This window comes from Nerophis lumbriciformis, linkage group LG27 (assembly GCF_033978685.3).
Source record: "Nerophis lumbriciformis linkage group LG27, RoL_Nlum_v2.1, whole genome shotgun sequence".
NCBI classification, from domain to species: domain Eukaryota; kingdom Metazoa; phylum Chordata; class Actinopteri; order Syngnathiformes; family Syngnathidae; genus Nerophis; species Nerophis lumbriciformis.
Window position 1 is genome coordinate 3,867,501 of NC_084574.2, and position 25,000 is coordinate 3,892,500.

General features: G+C 34.8%; 1 protein-coding gene across 8 annotated transcripts in view; it reads left to right on the plus strand.

The window, feature by feature from the left end:
* Window positions 1–22,924, plus strand: part of lrba (LPS-responsive vesicle trafficking, beach and anchor containing) — a 778,336-nt gene extending 755,412 nt beyond the window's left edge. For all 8 annotated transcript variants that reach the window (XM_061923000.1, XM_061922999.1, XM_061922998.1 and 5 more), the window contains 3 exons: window positions 437–633; window positions 13,351–13,502; window positions 22,673–22,924. In XM_061923000.1, coding sequence (XP_061778984.1) covers window positions 437–633; window positions 13,351–13,502; window positions 22,673–22,763 — 440 coding nt within the window. In that variant the 3' untranslated portion in view covers window positions 22,764–22,924. The remainder of the gene's footprint in view (window positions 1–436; window positions 634–13,350; window positions 13,503–22,672) is intronic.
* The last annotated feature ends 2,076 nt before the right edge of the window (window positions 22,925–25,000 follow it).

The window sequence follows — 25,000 nt, forward strand, 5'->3', positions numbered from 1 at the left end:
AAGCCGGCGGCGTTTCTGGGTGTTGTTGATAAATGGCTTTCGCTTTTGCATAGTAGAGCTTTAACTTGCACTTACAGATGTAGCGACCAACTGTATTTAGTGACAGTGGTTTTCTGAAGTGTTCCTGAGCCAATGTGGTGATATCCTTTAGAGATTGATGTCGGTTTTTGATACAGTGCCGTCTGAGGGATGGAAGGTCACGGTCATTCAATGTTGGTTTCCGGCCATGGAGTGATTTCTCCAGATTCTCTGAACCTCCACCCAAGTTTCATACAGTTATCCTTTTTTTAAAATAATTAAGCTGTGTAGCGAAGCCTTTTCCCTTTCTTTATTATCCTGTTTACAAAGTTCTCCTCTGGAGAATAGTGAGGAAGACGCCAGATTGTGCTCGTAAACTAACTTCCATGGCTGACACGTGTCTCGTTGATTGGTGCAGAGGGACCCTGCCTGATCCACTCCATGAACGGGGACCTGCTCAGGACCCTGGAGGGCCCCGAGTGCTGCACGCAGCCCCGCCTCATCCAGGCGTCCACGGAGGGACACTGCGTGGTCTACTACGAGAAGGGACACTTCGGCGTCTTCAGCGTCAACGGCAAGCTGCTGCGCCACATGCAGGTGGAGGACAGCGTCAAGGTGAGGTCTGGGGGGGTCTGAGTAGGAAGTCCCTTGATCAAGAGATCAGGGAGGAAACCTTTTGATCCACTGGACTCTCACTATTATGTTAGATCCACTATGGACTGGACTCTCACTATTATGTTGGATCCACTATGGACTGGACTCTCACAATATAATGTTAAATCCACTATGGACTGGACTCTCACACTATTATGTTAAATCCACTATGGACTGGACTCTCACTATTATGTTAGATCCACTATGGACTGGACTCTCACAATATAATGTTAAATCCACTATGGACTGGACTCTCACACTATTATGTTAAATCCACTATGGACTGGACTCTCACTATTATGTTAGATCCACTATGGACTGGACTCTCACAATATAATGTTAAATCCACCATGGACTGGACTCTCACACTATTATGTTAGATCCACTATGGACTGGACTCTCGCTATTATGTTAGATCCACTATGGACTGGACTCTTACACTATTATGTTAGATCCACTATGGACTGGACTCTCGCTATTATGTTAGATCCACTATGGACTGGACTCTTACACTATTATGTTAGATCCACTATGGACTGGACTCTCACTATTATGTTGGATCCACTATGGACTGGACTCTCACTATTATGTTAGATCCACTATGGACTGGACTCTCACAATATAATGTTAGATCCACTATGGACTGGACTCTAACTATTATGTTAGATCCACTATGGACTGGACTCTCTCACTATTATGTTAGATCCACAATGGACTGAACTCTCACTATTATGTTAGATCCACTATGGACTGGACTCTCACTATTATGTTAGATCCACTATGGACTGGACTCACACTATTATGTTAGATCCACTATGGACTGGACTCTCACAATATAATGTTAGATCCACTATGGACTGGACTCTCACTATTATTTTTAGATCCACTATGGACTGGACTCTCACAATATAATGTTAGATCCACTATGGACTGGACTCTCACAATATAATGTTAGATCCACTATGGACTGGACTCTCACTATTATGTTAGATCCACTATGGACTGGACTCTCACTATTATGTTAGATCCACTATGGACTGGACTCTCACTATTATGTTAGATCCACTATGGACTGGACTCTCACTATTATGTTAGATCCACTATGGACTGGACTCTCACACTATTATGTTAGATCCACTATGGACTGGACTCTCACTATTATGTTAGATCCACTATGGACTGGACTCTCACTATTATGTTAGATCCACTATGGACTGGACTCTAACTATTATGTTAGATCCACTATGGACTGGACTCTCTCACTATTATGTTAGATCCACAATGGACTGGACTCTCACACTATTATGTTAGATCCACTATGGACTGGACTCTCACACTATTATGTTAGATCCACTATGGACTGGACTCACACACTATTATGTTAGATCCACTATGGACTGGACTCTCACACTATTATGTTAGATCCACTATGGACTGGACTCTCACTATTATGTTAGATCCACTATGGACTGGACTCTCACACTATTATGTTAGATCCACTATGGACTGGACTCTCACTATTATGTTAGATCCACTATGGACTGGACTCTCACTTTCTTGTTTCCCATGGATACACACCTGTTGTTGTTGACTTTGGACCGACTAGTCTTGATTGTCATTGCACAAGTACAACAAAACTTTGTTTTCAGCACAAACCCGTTCAAGACTAGACAAACAAACAGTTTGCCGTGAAAGTTTGGAAAAAGGTCAACGCTGTGGAAGGACGAGTAAAAAAAAATACAATCTAGACTGGGTTCCTAAGGGGGCCCAGTGTGGAGTGGGAAATAAAACTTCTTAGCAAAGCACATATACTGCATATTACAACGTACATTAGAGATGCGCGGATAGGCAATTATTTCATCCGCAACCGCATCAGAAAGTCGTCAACCATCCGCAATCCACCCGATCTAACATTTGATCAGAACCGCATCCGCCCGCACCCGCCCGTTGTTATATATCTAATATAGACGATGCAAGGCATTAGTGAGGTTATAAAGCTTTTGCCTGTTAAAGAAAGGAGACTGATCCAATGCAGCACAGACATTCGCGTGCCACGCTGTCACGACCCAGACGCACACCAGTGCGCAATCATATGGGAGCCGCGCTGAGCGCACCTCCAAGCGCGTCTCGCTGCCGGCGACGGCCGGGTGTATGGGCCCGACGCTCCAGCGCCATCCATTTTCAGGGCTAGTTGATTCGGCAGGTGGGTTGTTACACACTCCTTAGCGGGTTCCGACTTCCATGGCCACCGTCCTAGCTGCTGTCTATATCAACCAGGGTGAGCCCCACCCCTTTCGTGAGCGCACTGCGCGCGGAGTGACCCCTGTTACGCGCCCCCGGCAACAGGGGTGGCGGGCAGGTAAGCTGCGCGGGCGGAGCGTGCGGAGTGACCCCTGTTACGAGCCCCCGGCCACGGGGGTGGCGGGCAGGTAAGCTGCTTACCTGCTGCGCGTGACGCCGGCCGCGGCGAAGGCGGACGAGGCGGGGTGTCGGTGCGGTGGGCGCGGTGGTGACCCTGGACGTGCGTCGGGCCCTTCTCGCGGATCGCCTCAGCTACGGCTCCCGGTGGGGCCCTCTCGGGGGAAGGGGCCTCGGTCCCGGACCCCGGCGAGGCGTCCCTTCTCCGCTCCGTAAAAGTGTCCATCTCTTTTCTTTTTCTTCTTCTGTTGTGGCATATGCTGCAGGTGCCTGCTCGTTTTTCGTATGTGGGTAACAACATTTAACTATGTATATATATTTCCCAATTGGTTTAACTGCCACCCGCCTGAATCTATTTAAAATCTAATTTTTTTTTATAATTTGAACCACCCGACCCAACCCGACCCGCGGATAAAATCACATTTTTTTTAATTTCATTCGCCCGATCCGCGGATAATCCGCGGACTCCCCGGTTGTGCCCACAAACCGCGCATCTCTAACGTACATCTAGCAACAGAGGGGAGGGAGGGAGTGCGGGGCCATGGTGGTGGGCTGCAGCTCTCAGGCGCTGCCTATCCTTCCATCACCCCTATGGGATTTGCGTCAAGGGCGTTGGATTAGGGGTGGGGTATACTTACAAGCGGCCGAAATGAGTTTCCTCCGCCGGGTGGCGGGGCTCTCCCTTAGAGATAGGGTGAGAAGCTCTGCCATTCGGGAGGAGCTCAAAGTAAAGCCGCTGCTCCTCCACATGGAGAGGAGCCAGATGAGGTGGTTCAGGCATCTGGTTAGGATGCCACCCGAACACCTCCCTAGGGAGGTGTTTAGGGCACGTCCGACCGGTAGGAGGCCACGGGGAAGACCCAGGACACGTTGGGAAGACTATGTCTCCCGGCTGGCCTGGGAACGCCTCGGGATCTGCCATCTACTGTACATGCATATGTGACAATAACATCTCGGGCTTTTAGAGAGTGCAGTGCACAACTGCGCACACAACAAGGAGACGAAGCACAATGCATCATCAGAGAGGGTGTTCAGCATGGTTAGGAAAATGGTGACAGAGAATAGAACAACGATGGACAATTCAACCCTTAACTCAACAATGAGTAGATGAGTGTTATGTGTGTGTATATGTGTACATAAATGAACACTGAAATTCAAGTATTTTTCTTATTTATATATATATATATAATAAAATAAATAAATTAATATATATATATATATATATATAGCTAGAATTCACTGAAAGTCAAGTATTTCTTATATATATATATATATATATATATATATATATATATATATGTATATATATATATAAGAAATACTTGACTTTCAGTGAATTCTAGCTATATATGTATATTGGTGAATTCTACCTGTAAATATACTCCTCCCTTCTTAACCACGCCCCCCCCCCCCCCCCACCCCACCCCCCACCCCCACCCTCTCCCGAAATCGGAGGTCTCAAGGTTGGCAAGTATGCATGTAACTAAACATGAAGTACACGTTTGTGTACTTATGGACTAAGTACATCATATCAAAAGATGATTTTGAGTTTTTATTCTAATTAGGGTCCAATAAGCCCAAATAGCTAAGAGAAATTAAAAAAGCATGTAAATAAACAGCTTGAGCTTTAAGAGGTTAAACAATTTTCGCCATTTTTCTTTCAATTTGACGGTCAACTTTTACTGTGATAGTGTCCGTGTTACTTGAACCAAAACAATATAAAAAGTTTGCGGTCAAAGATGTGAGGGGATAATCGACCCAAAATGTCTGACTTAGTGGAGTTCAAAGGTCACTGAGGCGCATGCCAGTTATGCTATTATGAATGTTTGCTTACGAGCTAATGGAGTCCATGACCTCGCAGACGCCCAGCAGGAGGCGCCTCGCCGCCAAGCTGCATAGGCAGGAGGCCGCCCATAAATCTGTCCTCCAGTGGAACGTCTTGCTCGCTCAGCGGGAGCTAAGATGGCGTCCCGGGCTCTCATGACTAAAAAAAAAAAAAACCACACCAAGCGAAGCTTTTTTTTTTCTCTCGAAATTTGGACGCCCGCGTTTTTTGAGTCCCCGGGTGGAGAAAGTTGGGATTTATGGAGCGGTTAGCGCGCCTCTCGCCCTGACACGGGCGCTTCCTTTCATCAGTCACATGACTGGGCCGTCCCGTCTCCGTGCCGACCTACGACCTTGGCGAGTCCGCTCCTCTACAAGCTCTTGACATTCCGTCTCGAGTCTACGAGTCTCCTGGAGTCCCTCTGAGAGAAGCTCCCGGCGCCCTCGCAAGGTTCATTCCGGAATGTAGTAAAAAAAACAACCTGAGAGTCGCCAAAGGGGGCGGAGTCATGAGGCGAGGGCGAGTCAAGACTTTCAGAAGTACGCCTAAATCATACTTGCCAACCCTCCCGAATTTTCCGGGAGACTCCTGAAATTCAGCGCCTCTCCCGAAAACCTCCCGGGACAAATATTGTCCCGAAAATCTCCCGATTTTCAGGCGGAGCTGGAGGCCACGCCCCCTCCAGCTCCATGCGGACCTGAGTGAGGACAGCCTTTTTTTTTTTTATGACGGGAGGACAACAGGGTGACAAGAACTAAATCATCCAGACTAGAGATAAACTGTATTATTATGTTTATCTTACCTAAAAACAAATATATTTATTAATTAAAAAAAATAAAAAAATAAATACATTTTTACTATATTTTGCTAAAAACATCAAAATTAATTGTATTTTTATTTGTATTTTTTCGTGACTCCTTATTACATCCAGCCATAGAATTATACATTAAAATAAACATGTTTGAAATAATTGATTTTAAATTATCATAATAATTCATTTAAAATGACCATATTTAATTATTAAAATAATTGCTTGTTTATCAACAACTTTGGCATTTTATTCATTACATTTTGAAACTCTCAGAAGCCAAGTTATGTTATATTCCTTAATATTTATTTATGCAAGTTTGAAGTATCAATTATCTAAACACAGTTTGTTTGCATATTTTCAGGATGTATATATATATATATATATATATATATATATATATATATATATATATATATATATATATATATATATATATATATATGTATGTGTGGGAAAAAAATCACAAGACTATTTCATCTCTACAGGCCTGTTTCATGAGGGGGGGTACCCTCAATCATCAGGAGATTTTAATGGGAGCATTCGCATACCATATATAGGGCACAGAGTGGGTGGGTACAGGCTGGCCTAGGGGCGTGGTGATTGGCTCATGTGTTACCTAGGAGGTGTTTCCGTCTATGGCGGCATGTTGTTACAATTTCGCTGCGCTTGTTGAGGGATGACAGGTCTGGACGGTAAATAATAAACAGTTTCTCTTTCAAGCATAGGTTGCATCTTTTATTACCACTATTGTAAGGTGTGCTGGATGCAAGAATTTGCCATGTTATTGAATATTCAACATTATTGTCTTTGAGGTCCCAAATGTGTTTGCTGAGTTCTGTGGTATTTCGCAGGTTTTTGTTCCTGAAAGAAGCCTTGTGATTGTTCCATCTGGTTTTGAACTCTCCCTCGGTTAATCCTACATATGTGTCGGATGTGTTAATGTCCTTGCGTATTACCTTAGATTGGTAGACAACTGATGTTTGTAAGCACCCCCCGTTGAGGGGGCAATCAGGTTTCTTTCGACAGTTACATCCTTTGTTGGTTTTGGAGTCGCTCTGTCTGGGGGTCGACGGCTCATTTGCAATTGTTTTGTTGTGGTTTGAGATGATTTGTCGTATATTGTTCATGCAGCTGTAGCTCAATTTAATGTTGTTCTTGTTGAATACTTTTCTTATATATATATATATATATATATATTTATGTATGAAATACTTGACTTGGTGAATTCTAGCTGTCAAAATACTCCTCCCCTCTTAACCACGCCCCCAATCACGCCCCGCCCCACCCCCGACCACGCCCCCACCCCCCACCTCCCGAAATCGGAGGTCTCAAGGTTGGCAAGTATGCTTTAGAGGTGTTAATTAATTAAGGTGCGGTAGTGGAAACAAATATGGGATAAAAAAATAAAATACACAAGAAGTAATAAAGATAAAAAATAAGAATTGAAATAAACAGACTACTATCCAATAAAAAATAATAAGCAATCCTGTACTACGAATATATAGTACGAATAATACTACGAAGCATATTTATGTTGAATTCTAATATGATCAAATTTGAAGTATATCATCGCATCATAATAATTCCCCCCCCAAAAAGGGATTAACTGGCTGGACTATAAAGTAGGGGTGTAACGGTATACAAAAATTCCGGTTCGGTACGTACCTCGGTTTAGAGGTCAGTAAGAAAACAACAAAATATACATTTTTGGGTTATTTATTTACCAAATTTGTAAACAATGGCTTCATCCTTATAACATTGGGAACACTATAATAATTCTGCCCACGTTAATCAACATTAAACTGCCTCAAGTTGTTGCTCAGATTAAATAAAATGACAAAACTTTTCTTCTACATATAAAAAGTGCAACATTAAACAGTTTCAAGTCAACTCATCATGCTTAATTTATTACAGCATTTGGGAAGCCTGTAGTTGATTTTTATTATGTAAATGTTATATTTTTATCAAGGCAGGGACCCTGCCATTCAAAACTAGGCTGCTGCATTACTAATGATTAATGTAACTATAGCTGGAAAAATAGTACAATAGCAATAGGAGAGACTATTCATCCCTGAACACCATGGAGTTCATGTAGGCTTAATGATGCACTTACATTATTATATCAACTATCAGCAGAGGTGGGTAGTAACGCGCTACATTTACTCCGTTACATCTACTTGAGTAACTTTTGTGATCAATTGTACTTCTAAGAGTAGTTTTAATGCAACATACTTTTACTTTTACTTAAGTATATTTATAGATAAGGAACGCTACTTTTACTCCGCTACTTTTATCTACATTCAGCTCGCTACTCGCTACTAATTTTTATCGATCTGTTAATGCACGCTTTGTTTGTTTTGGTCTGTCAGACAGACCTTCATAGTGCCTGCCTTACTGGTGACGTTTCACTTCGTTCCACCAATCAGATGCAGTCACTGGTGACGTTGGACCAATCAAACAGAGCCAGGTGGTCACATGACCTGACTTAAACAAGTTGAAAAACGTATTGGGGTGTTACCATTTAGTGGTCAATTGTACGGAATGTGTACTGTACTGTGCAATCTAATAATAAAAGTTCCAATCAATCAATCAAAAGTGTGAAGGAAAAAAGATACTTTTTTATTTCAACCGTACATCCCGTCAAAAGCCTAAAGACTGATCGCACATGAGGACGTTCCTGTCTTCACAATAAAAGTGCCGCTCCATCGCGCCTGCGCTTTCAAAACAAGAGTCTCCGAAAGGCAGCGCAAACAAGCTAGCAAGCTACGGAGTTTGACGCCAATATATTTCTTGTAAAGTGTATAAAAACGAATATGGAAGCTGGACAAATAAGATGCCAAAAACCAACCACTTTCATGTGGTATTAGACAGAAAGGAGGAACTTTTCTTCTCCTCCATTTGAAAACGTGGACGTTATCATCACTACTGTCTGATTCCAATCAATGCAAGTCATCAGAATCAGGTAATACACCAACTTATATTCTTGTCTTCATGAAAGAAAGGAATCTATATGTTAAACATGCTTGTATTATCATTAAAACACCTTTAACATGTAAACAAAAACAGCAAAATAAATACATATAAATGATATACTGTATATATCAATGTATATGTATGTATATATATATATATATATATATATATATATATATATATATATATATATATATATATATATATATATATATATATATATATATATATATATGATATGAGTGTGTATGTTACTCATCAGTTACTCAGTACTTGAGTAGTTTTTTCACAACATACTTTTTACTTTTACTCAAGTAAATATTTGGGTGACTACTCCTTACTTTTACTTGAGTAATAAATCTCTAAAGTAACTAAATCATTGTACTCTTACTTGAGTACAATTTCTGGCTACTCTACCCACCTCTGACTATCAGAGACAGAAACTCTTCATTTAACATAATGCCCTTTTTTGCTGCTTCAACACAGCTCAATCAACACAGAAAAAGGTAAAGTGAAATAACAGACAGACAGGGCTTTGCTGTCCGTAACACACACACACCGCAAAATGAGCTAACGTTACGCTAAAAGCGAATTAGCCTTCACCTCAAGCCAGGACTGCGAGCGAGCCGAGCTGCCTTTTATGTTTCTAGAAGGTCAACGGGCTCATAGTGATGTTACTAGTAGTTGACTGGGAGGTGTTTATTATCATTTGGGGAGAGTCCGCTGCCTGATGATTACCTGCTAAACGCTAAGCACTGACTACATGCGCTCTGAATACGCACTGCTGATTGGCTGTTACCGCTCTGTGTGTAACCAATCAGATGGTTGTGTGGGTGGGAAAAACTCGTTCGGTACACCTCCGAACCGAACCGAAACCCCCGTACCGAAACGGTTCGATACAAATACACGTACCGTTACACCCCTACTATAAAGACAATATAACATACATCATAAACGTGCATGCATATGCAAAAGTGAAATATATTTATCTGTACATTAATCTATTTTATATCTAAAAACTTAAAGTTAAAGTAGCAATGATTGTCTCACACACAGACTAGGTGTGGCGAAATGATTCTCTGCATTTGACCCATCACCCTTGAGAGCAGTGAGCAGCAGCGGTGGCTGCGCCCGGGAATCATTTTTGGTTGCTCTTTTATGCTGCACTACAACCAGCTAACGCAACAACATTTCGTTCTTATCTGTACTGTAAAGTTCAAATTTGTTTTGACAATCAAAGGAAGTCTAATATCAGTGTCAGGTTCAAACACTGATGACATCTATTAAACAGACAAGAAGCAAGGAATCATGCAGAGACAGAGTTCAATTTGGCTCAATGAGGAGAGACGTTTTGGGCTGTACACTTAGTTACAGTTCCAACCTACGCTCTAAGGTACAGCCCACGTTCTCCTCTATTTATTTGGGAGGTCCCTGGTTACATCACTGAGGCTGCTGCTGCTGAAGGAAGGGGTGTGTTTTTCAGCAGCCCCAGTTAGACACAAAATATGATTATTCAGAAATGCAAATGTGCTGACACTCGTGATATCCCCCTGTCTCTGCTTTGTCTGCGTCACGGTATTCGATGTTCGCCCTTGGCTGTCAGCAGGCCGGGTCTGGACACAAACACTGATACGAGACGACCCTTTTGCACAGATAGAAAAGTACACTGCAAAAAGTCAGTGTTCAAAAACAAGAAAAAAAAAATACAAAAATATTTTATTTGAACTAAGCAAAATTATTTGCCAATAGAACAAGAAAATTTGGCTTGTCAAGACTTTCCAAAACAACTAAAATTAGCTAACTTCAATGAACCCCAAAATACCTTAAAATAAGTATATTCTCACTAATAACAAGTGCACTTTTCTTGGTGGAAAAAAACTAAATTTGCTCAATGAGGAGAGACGTATTGGGCTGTACATTTAGTTACAGTTCCAAACTACGCTCTAAGGTACAGCCCACGTGCTCCTCTATTTATTTAGGAGGTCCCTGGTTACATCACTGAGGCTGCTGCTGAAGGAAGGGGGTAATTTCAGCAGCCCCAGTTAGACACAATATATGATTATTCAGAAATGCAAATGTGCTGACACTCGTGATATCGCCCTGTCTCTGCTTTGTCTGCGTCACGGTATTCGATGTTCGCCCTTGGCTGTCAGCATCTGGACACAAACACTTATACGAGACGACTCGCAATCTTTGGATTGCCAGCTTTGCACAGACAAAAGAAAAATACCACTTCAGCACAATTGATAATAACTATAGCAACGGCCCTTAAGCATAAGAGTTGTGTGATAACTTACACATAATTATTGTAACAATCATGCAGTATTTGTGAGTAAGTGTAGTACATGTGTGAAGTGTGTACATACACGACCAACATGAAATCATCTGTAATGGACACAATCGGCGCGTCCAGGACGTTCAGTACAAGCACTCCGTCACGCCCCAGCGGCGGCCACGTTGAATGTTGATCTGAGGCCGCCATTAGTTCGCTTGCCAGCGTTTTTTTTTTGTTTTTTTTTGTACGACGAGAAGCAGAAGTTCTCATTTGGGAAATGACAGGCAAACAAAACACGGCGCTGATTTAGTCTGCCGTCATCCCAACCACGGTTTAGGTTTCATTCCTCCTCACCGGACCACATTTTTATTCAACACACATGTCGGGGGTGGGGGGGTTAGGGGGGGGGGGGCACCTGCAGGACGTAAAAGCGCCTCGTCATGGCGCTTAGTGATTTGTGAGGTCCGAACGTCTGGGCTCGCAGCGGGGAGGACATCTTTGTAGCAAGAAGGCGGCGCCTGACTCGAGCGTGTTTTGCAGGCCATGCTGCTGAGTCGGGACCAGTGTTGGGTTAGTTACTGAAAACCAGTAACTAGTTACAGTTACTAGTTACTTTATTTCAAAAGTAACTCAGTTACTAACTCAGTTACTTACACCAAAACGTAATGCGTTACTGTGAAAAGTAACTACCGGTATTTAGTTACTTCTTTTTTTCTTCTTTTTTTTCTTTTTTTTAAAGCTCCCATTAATGCCCTTTTAGCCTTCATTTTAGTACTGTTATTGCACTGGAGAATAATACAATCTGTTGATCAACCTGACATGCATTTTTTGACAGTGCAACATAAAAAGGCATTCCTCCTTTCTTTAAACTTGGACCAATGACCATTAATAAAAAAACAAGTTAAAGTGCGGAATTGTATTTAAGTTTTATTATTTGTATTAAATTAAAATGTTTTTTAAATCAAGATTAGTATATTATAATGAACATTTTAATTTTATGGATGCATTATTTTATGATTACAATAAATATTGATGTAAATTATTACAATTGTATTTAAGTTTTAATATTTGTATTAATGTAAAATGTATTTTAAATTAATATAAGTATATTAATATAAACATTTTATTTATTTTATTGATTGCATTGTTTTATAATTGCAATACATATTACAATAAATTATTAAAATTGTATATAAGTTAATATTTGTATTTTAAATTAATATTGGTATTTTAATATAAACATTTAAATTTTATGGATGCATTATTTTATGATTACAATAAAAATTAATATAAATCATTACAATTGTATTTGAGTTTTAATATTTGTATTATCTTAAATGTATTTTAAATTAATATTAGTTTATTAATATAAACATTTTAATTTTATAAATGCATTGTTTTATGATTACAATAAATATGAATATAAATTATTACAATTGTATTTCAGTTGTATTATTTGTATTAAATGAAAATGTATCTTAATTTAATATTAGTATATTATAATGAACATTTACATTTATGGATGCATTATTTTATGATTACAATAAATATTTTTATAAATTATAAAAATCGTATTTAAGTAAACATACAATCTGAATAATTATAAATATTTAAAATTGAACATACTTGTATATCCCTCGAAAAATAATGTGTATTTTTTTTTAACCTTTAATAAAGAATATTTTAACCATTTCCCTTTAAAATCAATAGTGTTCTTGCTGTGACATTCAATCATAATTGTACAGTATAATACAATGTATTTTAAATTAATATTAGTATATTAATATTCCTTGAAACATAGGTAGTGAAATAAAGCTTGACATCTGGAGTGATGCTGCTGTCTTCCACACTTGGAGCCATGGATTGTAGAGTCCTTGTTTTCAGTGGCAGGATCATTGACACAGATGGTGAAGTTTCAGTGCTCAGTAGAGATGGAACACTTTTGAGGGGTTTAAGCACCTGGAGGACCTCATCTGCCACGCTCACATCATCATCAGACAGGGTGACATTTGTCTTCAGGGTGTTGTGGGTCAATGCCTGCTGCTCCAACACATCATAAGTGGAGTTCCACCTCGTTGGGACATCATGTATGAGCTTATGAGTAGGCAGCTTTAGCATTACTTGCTTTGTCTTAAGCACATGAGCAGCTGTTGTGCTTGGGTGGAAGTAGGAAACCTCCTTCAGCGCTTCTGTTTCTAGCCGATACTACATCAAAAGTAACGTAAACTAACGCAGTAACGCATCATGTAGTAACGGTAACTGAGTTACTGAATATAAAAAATAACGCGTTAGATTACTAGTTACCGCCGAAACTAACAGCATTACAGTAAGTTAGTCGTGACGGTCAGTACTTGCTGACCAGAGCGTGTTTTGCAGGCCATGCTGCTGAGTCGTGACGGTCAGTACTTGCTGACGGGCGGCGACGGCGGCGTCATCTCCGTGCTGCAGGTGCACGACCTCAAGCCGCTCTTCACCTACCCGCCCTGCGACGCCGGCATACGCTCCATCGCCATGTCACATGACCAAAGGTAAGCGAGCACGCATGCTGACTGGGGCCCAGACATGAATGACCTTTGACCTAACACTTTGATTGCTGTCAGGTGTTTGTTGTGCCCATTCAGTCGTAATCCGTTGTAAATGTGACCTTTGACCCCACTTCATGGCTCACCTCGCCTTCAAAGTCAATGGGGTTTTTTGCTTTGTTTAAAATTGTATGGAAGTTGTAATATTTGTATTATTTTAAATGTATTTTAAATTAATATTAGTTTATTAATATAAACATTTAAATTTTATGGATGCATTGTTTTATGATTACAGTAAATATTCATATAAATTATTACAATTGTATTTAAGTTTTAACATTTGTATGAATTTAAAATGTATTTTAAATTAATATTAGTATATTAATATGAACATTTTAATGTCATGGATGCATTATTGTATGATTACAATAAATAGTAATATAAATTATTACAATTGTATTTCAGTTTTAATATTTGTATTAATTAAACATTTATTTTAAATTAATATTATATTAATATGAACATTTTAATTTTATGGATGCATTATTTTATGATTACAATAAATATAAATATTAATATAAATATTACAATTGTATTAAAGTTTTAATATTTGTATTAATGTAAAATGTATTTTAGATTAATATAAGTATATTAATATAAACATTTTATTTATTTTATTGATTGCATTGTTTTATGATTACAATACATATTACAATAAATTATTAAAATTGTATATAAGTTAATATGTGTATTTTAAATGAATATTGGTATTTCAATACAAACATTTAAATTTTATGGATGCATTATTTTATGATTACAATAAATATTGATATAAATTATTACAATTGTATTTGAGTTTTAATATTTGTATTATTTTAAATGTATTTTAAATTAATATTAGTTTATTAATATAAACATTTAAATTTTATGGATGCATTGTTTTATGATTACAGTAAATATTCATATAAATTATTACAATTGTATTTAAGTTTTAACATTTGTATGAATTTAAAATGTATTTTAAATTAATATTAGTATATTAATATGAACATTTTAATGTTATGGATGCATAATTGTATGATTACAATAAATAGTAATATAAATTATTACAATTGTATTTCAGTTTTAATATTTGTATTAATTAAAATGTTATTTTAAATTAATATTATTATATTAATATAAACATTTTAATTTTATGGATGCATTATTTTATGATTACAATAAATATGAATATAAATTACTACAATTGTATTTAAGTTTTATTATTTGTATTAAATTTAAATGTTTTTTAAATCAAGATTAGTATATTATAATGAACATTTTAATTTTATGATTACAATAAATATGAATATAAATTATTACAATTGTATTTAAGTTTTAATATTTGTATTAATGTAAAATGTATTTTAAATTAATATACGTATATTAATATAAACATTTTAATTTTATTGATTGCATTATTTTATGATTACAATAAATATGAATATAAATTACTACAATTGTATTTAAGTTTTATTATTTGTATTAAATTAAAATGTTTTTTAAATCAAGATTAGTATATTATAATGAACGTTTTAATTTTATGGATGCATTATTTTATGATTACAATAAATATTAATATAAATTATTTCAATTGTATTTAAGTTTTAATATTTGTATTAATGTAAAATGTCTTTTAAATTAATATTAGTATATTAATATAAACATTTTAATTGTATTGATTGCATTGTTTTATGATTACAATAAATATTACAATAAATTATTAAAATTGTATATACGTTTTAATATTTGTATTTTAAATGTATTTTAAATTAATATTGGTATATTAATATAAACATTTAAATTTTGTGGATGCATTATTTTATGATTACAATAAATATGAATATAAATTACTACAATTGTATTTAAGTTTTATTATTTGTATTAAATTAAAATGTTTTTTTAAATTAAGATTAGAATATTATAATGAACATTTTAATTTTATGGATGCATTATTTTATGATTACAATAAATGTTAATATAAATTATTACAATTGTATTTGAGTTTTAACATTTGTATTAATTTAAAATGTATTTTAAATTAATATTAGTATATTAATATAAACATGTTAATTTTATGGATGCATTATCTAATGATTACAATAAATATGAATATAAATTAATACAATTGTATTTAAGTTTTATTATTTGTATTATATTAAAATGTATCTTAAATTGATATTAGTATATTATAATGAACATTTACATTTTATGGATGCATTATTTTATGATTACAATAAATATTTTTATAAGTTATAAAAATCGTATTTAAGTAAATATACAATCTGAATAATTATAAATATTTAAAATTGAACATACTTGTATATCCCTCGAAAAATAATGTGTATTTTCTTTAACCTTTAATTAAGAATATTTTTACCATTTCCCTTTAAAATCAATAGTGTTCTTGCTGTGACATTCAATCATAATTGTACAGTATAATACAATGTATTTTAAATTAATATTAGTATATTAATATAAACATGTTAATTTTATGGATGCATTATTTTATGACTACAATAAATATGAATATAAATTAATACAATTGTATTTAAGTTTTATTATTTGTATTATATTAAAATGTATCTTAAATTGATATTAGTATATTATAATGAACATTTGCATTTTATGGATGCATTATTTTATGATTACAATAAATATTTTTATAAATTATAAAAATCATATTTAAGTAAACATACAGTCTGAATAATTATAAATATTTAAAATTGAACATACTTGTATATCCCTCGAAAAATAATGTGTATTTTTATTTTTTTTTACCTTTGATTGAGAATATTTTAACCATTTCCCTTTAAAATCAATAGTGTTCTTGCTGTGACATTCAATCATAATCCAGCAAGTATAAAGGACTTGAACATGATAAATGTGACTTTTGACCCCACATCTTGGCTCAATGAGCCTTCAAAGTCAATGTTTTTTTTTGCTTTGTTTAAAATTGTATTGGAGTTTTAATATTTGTATTAATTTAAAATGTATTTTAAATTAATTTTAGTATATTAATATAAACATTTTATTTTATGGATGCATTATTTTATGATTACAATAAATATTCATATAAATTGTTATTTATTTAAATAAACATACCATTTAAATAATTATAAATATTTAAAATTGAACATACTTGTATATCCCTTGAAAAATAATGTGTATTTTTATATTTTGTTTACCTTTGATTGAGAATATTTTAACCATTTCCCTTTAAAATCAATAGTGTTCTTGCTGTGACATTCAATCATAATTGTACAGTATAATACAATGTATTTTAAATTAATATTAGTATATTAATATAAACATGTTAATTTTATGGATGCATTATTTTATGACTACAATAAATATGAATATAAATTAATACAATTGTATTTAAGTTTTATTATTTGTATTACATTAAAATGTATCTTAAATTGATATTAGTATATTATAATGAACATTTACATTTTATGGATGCATTATTTTATGATTACAATAAATATTTTTACAAGTTATAAAAATCGTATTTAAGTAAACATACAATCTGAATAATTATAAATATTTAAAATTGAACATACTTGTATATCCCTCGAAAAATAATGTGTATTTTTATTTTTTTTTACCTTTGATTGAGAATATTTTAACCATTTCCCTTTAAAATCAATAGTGTTCTTGCTGTGATATTCAATCATAATCCAGCAAGTATAAAGGACTTGAACATGATAAATGTGACTTTTGACCCCACATCTTGGCTCAATGAGCCTTCAAAATCAATGGTTTTTTTTGCTTTGTTTAAAATTGTATTGGAGTTTTAATATTTGTATTAATTTAAAATGTATTTTAAATTAATTTTATTATATTAATATAAACATTTTATTTTATGGATGCATTATTTTATGATTACAATAAATGTTAATATAAATTTAATTTTTATTTATTTAAATAAACATACAATTTAAATAATTATAAATATTTAAAATTGAACATACTTACTTGTATATCCCTTGAAAAATAATGTGTATTTTTTTTTTTTTAACCTTTGATTGAGAATATTTTAACCATTTCCCTTTAAAATCAATAGTGTTCTTGCTGTGACATTCAATCATAATTGTACAGTATAATACAATGTATTTTAAATTAATATTAGTATATTAATATAAACATGTTAATTTTATGGATGCATTATTTTATGACTACAATAAATATGAATATAAATTAATACAATTGTATTTAAGTTTTATTATTTGTATTATATTAAAATGTATCTTAATTTAATATTAGTATATTATAATGAACATTTACATTTATGGATGCATTATTTTATGATTACAATAAATATTTTTATAAGTTATAAAAATCATATTTAAGTAAATATACAATCTGAATAATTATAAATATTTAAAATTGAACATACTTGTATATCCCTTGAAAAATAATGTGTATTTTTTTTTTTTTTTTTTTACCTTTGATTGAGAATATTTTAACCATTTCCCTTTAAAATCAATAGTGTTCTTGCTGTGATATTCAATCATAATCCAGCAAGTATAAAGGACTTGAACATGATAAATGTGACCTTTGACCCCACATCTTGGCTCAATGAGCCTTCAAAATCAATGTTTTTTTTTTTGCTTTGTTTAAAATTGTATTGGAGTTTTAATATTTGTATGAATTTAAAATGTATTTTAAATTAATTTTAGTATATAAATATAAACATTTTATTTTATGGATGCATTGTTTTATGATTACAATAAATGTTAATATAAATTAAATTTTTATTTATTTAAATAAACATACAATTTAAATAATTATAAATATTTAAAATTGAACATACTTGTATATCCCTTGAAAAATAATGTGTATTTTTTTTTTTTTTTACCTTTGAGAATATTTTAACCATGTCCCTTTAAAATCAATAGTCAGAATCAGAATCAGCTTTATTGTCATTACGCAAGGTAACGAGATTGAGGCCATTCCATACAGTGCGATGTGTGCATGCTAGAAAAACAATGTGCAAATACATAAAAATTTAAAAAATGTAGAAGTGCAATGAATATGGTGTGAAATGAATATATACATGAAAAAACAAAACAAAAACAGGGTGGTTGGTGGAATGGGTTATTGCACCGAAGAGAAGGCAGTTATGAGGGACAATGGGGCAGTCCGTTCAGGATGGTTATGGCCCTGGGGAAGTGTTCTTGCTGTGACATTCAATCATAATTGTACAGTATAATACAATGTATTTTAAATTAATATTAGTATATTAATATAAACATGTTAATTTTATGGATGCATTATTTTATGATTACAATAAATATGAATATAAATTAATACAATTGTATTTAAGTTTTATTATTTGTATTACATTAAAATGTATCTTAAATTGATATTAGTATATTATAATGAACATTTGCATTTTATGATTACAATAAATATTTTTATAAGTTATAAAAATCGTATTTAAGTAAATATACAATCTGAATAATTATAAATATTTAAAATTGAACATACTTGTATATCCCTCGAAAAATAATGTGTATTTTTATTTATTTTACCTTTGATTGAGAATATTTGAACCATTTCCCTTTAAAATCAATAGTGTTCTTGCTGTGATATTCAGTCATAATCCAGCAAGTATAAAGGACTTGAACATGATAAATGTGACTTTTGACCCCACATCTTGGCTCACTGAGCCTTCAAAATCAATAGGGTTTTTTGCTTTGTTTAAAATTGTATTGGAGTTTTAATATTTGTATTCATTTAAAATGTATTTTAAATTAATTTTAGTATATTAATATAAACATTTTATTTTATGGATGCATTATTTTATGATTACAATAAATGTTAATATAAATTTAATTTTTATTTATTTAAATAAACATACAATTTAAATAATTATAAATATTTAAAATTGAACATACTTGTATATCCCTTGAAAAATAATGTGTATTTTTTTTTAACCTTTGATTGAGAATATTTTAACCATTTCCCTTTAAAATCAATAGTGTTCTTGCTGTGACATTCAATCATAATTGTACAGTATAATACAATGTATTTTAAATTAATATTAGTATATTAATATAAACATGTTAATTTTATGGATGCATTATTTTATGACTACAATAAATATGAATATAAATTAATACAATTGTATTTAAGTTTTATTATTTGTATTATATTAAAATGTATCTTAATTTAATATTAGTATATTATAATGAACATTTACATTTATGGATGCATTATTTTATGATTACAATAAATATTTTTATAAATAATAAAAATCGTATTTAAGTAAACATACAATCTGAATAATTATAAATATTTAAAATTGAGCATATCCCTCGAAAAATAATGTGTAATTTTAGTATATTAATATAAACATTTTATTTTATGGATGCATTATTTTATGATTACAATAAATATTAATATAATTTTTATTTTTATTTTTAATTAAATAAACATACAATTTAAATAATTATAAATATTTAGAATTGAACACCCCTCGAAAAATAATGTGTATTTTTATTTTTTTTACCCTTGATTGAGAATATTTTAACCATTTCCCTTTAAAATCAATAGTGTTCTTGCTGTGACATTCAATCATAATTGTACAATATAATACAATGTGTGTTGTACAGTATAATATAAGGTGTATTTTACAGTGTAATACAATGTGTGTTGTACATTGTAATATATTATACTGTACAATACACATTAAAATGTGTATTGTACAGTATATGTACAGTATATCACAATGTGTATTGTGGCTGCACAAAAAATGGGATTCACATCCAGATTTCGATTCTTATTCATCCGGATTCTATAGTAGTATAGTATAGTATAATACAGTACTGTAGAGATGCGCGGATAGGCAATTATTTCTTTCGCAACCGCATCACAAAAGTCGTCAACCATCCGCATCCACCCGAACTAACATTTAATCAAAACCGCACCCGCCCGTTGTTATGTATCTAATATAGACGATGCAAGGCATTAGTGAGGTTATAAAGCTTTTGCCTGTTAAAGAAAGGAGACTGATCCAATGCAGCACAGACATTCAATGCGTGCCACACTGTCACGGCCCAGACGCACACCAGTGCGCAATCATCTGGGAGCCGCGCTGAGCGCACCTCCAAGCGCGCTCGCGCCACTCAAACTGCTGCAGGCAGCTGCGTTCTATCTTGTTTTAACATCCTGTGGCACTCTTCTGGGATCACTGCGGACGAAACTGCTCATGCTCAGGGTGTTTGTGGAGGTTCGGGGTTTTGCACAAATGTGATGCACCATGTTAGATGTCCCGGTTTTGTGACTGTCGTAGACATAAACAGCGTCGCAGCTCTTGCAAATCACGTAGCCAACATTACTATCATCCTGATTTACAACCTCATAAAAACGAGTCCACGCTGAACTTTTCTGGCCTTTTTTTCCCCTGGTCTTTAGTATTCCCTTTTTTAGTTTGTCGCGTACCACGTTTGCTGCCGGTGTTGCCATTTTTTTTTTTTTTTTTTCTTCTGTTGTGGCATATGCTGCAGGTGCCTGCTCGTTTTTCGTACGTGGGTAACAACATTTAACTATGTATATTAGAGATGCGCGGATAGGCAAATATTTCATCCGCAACCGCATCAGAAAGTCGTCAACCATCCGCCATCCACCCGATGTAACGTTTGAATAGAACTGCATCCGCCCGCCATCCGCCCGCACCCGCCCGTTATATCTAATATAGACGATGCAAGGCATTAGTGAGGCACCTGCCAACTACTCCGGTTTTCCCGTAATTCGTACGGTTTTCATCAACCTATTCCGGGTTACGGGTGCAGTGATAAAAAATACGGTTTTTCATTAATTAAAAAAACTACGCGAATTGCACCTTGTGCAGACAAGATTTTTCGATCGGACACGGAGGAATTAGCGATGTAAAAGACCACGTTGGGACAAAAAAACACAAGTCTAATGCCGTTGCTAGCCATACAAGTGGAAAACTTTCAACGTTTTTCGTCTCCCAAACATATTCTTTGGATGTGATAAATGCCGAAGTTTTATTTACGGAGGCAATAATTGAGCATGGACTTCCAATCGCACTGGCTGATCACATGGGACAGTTAATAATGTAATGCAACCTTTAAAAATCATTACGCGGTGATCGTGGTCCCAAAAATAAACTTTTCTTGCATGATAATGTCCAGAAAAATTCGCTTTATATTACTATAGAGTCCTTTTAACGAATGAGTTTGATGGTTTATCACAAACCTTAAATGAAAGAAGTCCTTTGTTCGCACCATGCACCATGTTCGATGTCCCGGTTTTATGACTGTCGTAGACGTACACAGCGTCGCAGCTCTTGCAACTCACGTAGCCAGCATTGCTGTCATCCTGATTTACAACCTCATAAAAACGAGTCCACGCTGAACTTTTCTGGCCTTTTTTTTCCCCTGGTCTTTAGTATTCCCTTTTTTAGTTTGTCGCGTACCACGTTTGCTGCCGGTGTTGCCATTTTTTTCTTCTTCTTCTGATGTGGCGTGCTGCAGGTGCCTGTGGCTGCTGCAGGTGCCTGCTGATAAATAATTGCCTGTTTCAAAGAGTGCTGCTCGTTTTTCGTATGTGGCTAACAACATTTAACTATGTATATATATTTCCCAATTGGTTTAACTGCCACCCGCAAAAAAAAAAAAAAAAAAAAAAAAAAAATCTCATTAATCCGCCCGACCCGACCCGCGGCGCGGATAAAATCTTATTTATTTAAATTTCATCCGCCCGATCCGCGGATAATCCGCCAAATCCGCGGTTGTGTCCGCAAACCGCGCATCTCTAATGTATATATATTTCCAAATTGGTTTAACTGCCACCCGCCTGAATCTATTTAAAATCTAATTTTTTTTTATTTCAACCGCCCGACCCGACCCGCGGATAAAATCTAATTTTTTTTTTTATTTCAACCGCCCGACCCGACCCGCGGATAAAATCTAATTTTTTTTTTTATTTCAACCGCCCGACCCGCGGATAATCCGCGGACTCCGCGGTTGTGTCCGCAAACCGCGCATCTCTACAGTACTGTAACAAGTAGTGTATAATACAGTACTGTAATAAGTAGAGTAGTGTAATAAGTATGAAAAGGGCCTAACAGAGTGTGTGTGTGTGTGTGTGGCGGCACACAGGTGCATCATCACAGGCATGGCGTCGGGCAGCATCGTGCTGTTCTACAACGACTTCAACAGGTGGCACCACGAGTACCAGACCAGGTACTGAGCCCAGTACCGGACCAGGTACTGAGCGGAGTACCGGACCAGGTACTGAGCCAAGAACCGGGACGTCTAGCAAGCTGACTGTGGCGCAGTGACGCCCTACTTCCTCTTGGCGGCGCTGCCGAGTCCACGCCGATGAATGTAAACACAAAGGAAGTTTTTGTTTTTTTTGAGGCGAGACTTATTTTCTAGAAGACAAAAAAAGGAAAGTTTTCTATCTTTTTGGGGGCGTTTGTGTCTGTGCTTTAAAAAGAAGAACATCTATTTTTAGCTGTGAGAATCTATTTTCTTCTTCTTCTTCTTCTTCTTCTTCACTTAACGATCCAAATATTTGTGTACTTTGTAGTTTGTTGAAGAACTTTTCAATGAAGGGATTTCTATATTCATGTATTCTATATTTAAAAGAGCATTCCTCATCTTCCCCCGCATGGAACCCCACTCACATCATCCTTGGAATCAGTCCAGAAAGGTTGAAGGTTGAAGGTCGTCTCTGATTGGTGGGAAAAAACCCCGTTGCTTTAGAACATCATGAAGTCTCCAGCAGTCACTGACAAAATCTTTTTTTTTTTCTGCTGGTTTGAAGTGGTTTTTTGTTTTTGTTTTGTGAGTGTGTGGAATTCACATTAAAATGGAATTTTCTAACCTGATTTTTCAGAGGACTCGTCATTTCTTAGCCACAAAACTTCCAAATTATGATACAAATATTTTTTTTTTTTTAAATACACAATAGTAATGTGTTATTACATATACTGGAAGTATTGTTTTGGGTGATATTACATATTTTAAAATAAATACATGTGATAACTATCTGACAAAATTGAAAGTAAACATTTAAAACTTTATTAACTTATGTGTTTTATTGTGTATCCATGCGACCTTTTTATTTTTTTTATTTTTATTAAATCAACATAGAAAAGAACACACGATACACTTTCAACTAAGGCTGAAACGACGCGTCGACGTAGTCGACGTCATCGGTTACGTAAATACGTCGACGCCGTTTTTGTGCGTCGGCGCGTCGCATATTTACGTCACACTACTGTCATGGCGGAGCGCAAAGCAGACGATGCGAGCGAGGGGAAAAAAGCACGCCAAAAGTCGTCAAAAGTGTGGGAGTATTTCAATAAACGGCCTAATAATGTTGTTGTATGCACACTGTGTCGAGCGGAAATGGCCTATCGTAGCAGCACAACGGCTATGAACGAACATTTGAAAAGAAAACCCCCGACAGCGTTCTTGCCATCACCATCAACAAGTCATTCGTCCGCGTGCGTATACGTTGTCATCATTACACAAAAACATGAATGTGTCATTTGTATCTGCGTTGTAAATTCATAAACTAAAGCACCGTTTGCTCTGAGAGGCGCGTTTGGCGTGCCTGTTCAGTGTTTACAAAGACGCGCTCCTCTTTGACGGCGAGCGAGCGGCGAGGCGGGGCGCGCCGGGAGCGACGCCGCAAGAGACAGGGGACGACGAGCGAGCGAGGAAGAGGAGCTGAAAAGCGAGGAAAGAAAGAGAAAAGAGTTGGAAGAGAAAAGACTTTGTGTAAAATTAAAAGATTGTAAACCTGGCAAAGCCGTCTGGCGTTCAGTCTGTCGGTCCTGAAAGAACCCCACGGCACAAGACGTGTCACAAACGCTAACGTTAATTAGTTGTGCAAATACCTTTTACAACATTAACAGTTACATATACTATGTACAAACCAACAATTAACTTTCACTTTAATCATACTATCATTGTTGTGTTATTAAGCAAAATAAGCAATACTTTTACTTTTGTTGAAATGTTTACACTGTACACTTTTTTGTATTGGATGTTTAGCTTTATTTTTGCACATTTTAGCAAATAAGCAATACTTTTACTTTTGTTGAAATGTTTACACTTGTTACAGAATATTTCCGTTTTGCACTTTTTTGTATTGGGTGTTTATCTTTATTTTTGCACATTTTAAAGCAAAAATAAGCAATACTTTTACTTTTTAAATGCTTATACTATTCCAGAATATTAAGATTTGCACTGGACGTTTACTTTTATAGTTTGCACATTAAAAAGCAAATAAGCTACTTTTAATTTTGTTAAATGTTAAAAGTTTTAAATGTTTACATTGTTACAGAATATTTTGTCATGTTGTTGTCAATGTTGACATAGTGGTCATACTTTTTTTTTTGGTAAATAAAAGCCATGCCTTTTGAAAAAACTGGCCTACATTTATTTTTTTCCTCTTCATTTTAAATAAAAAAA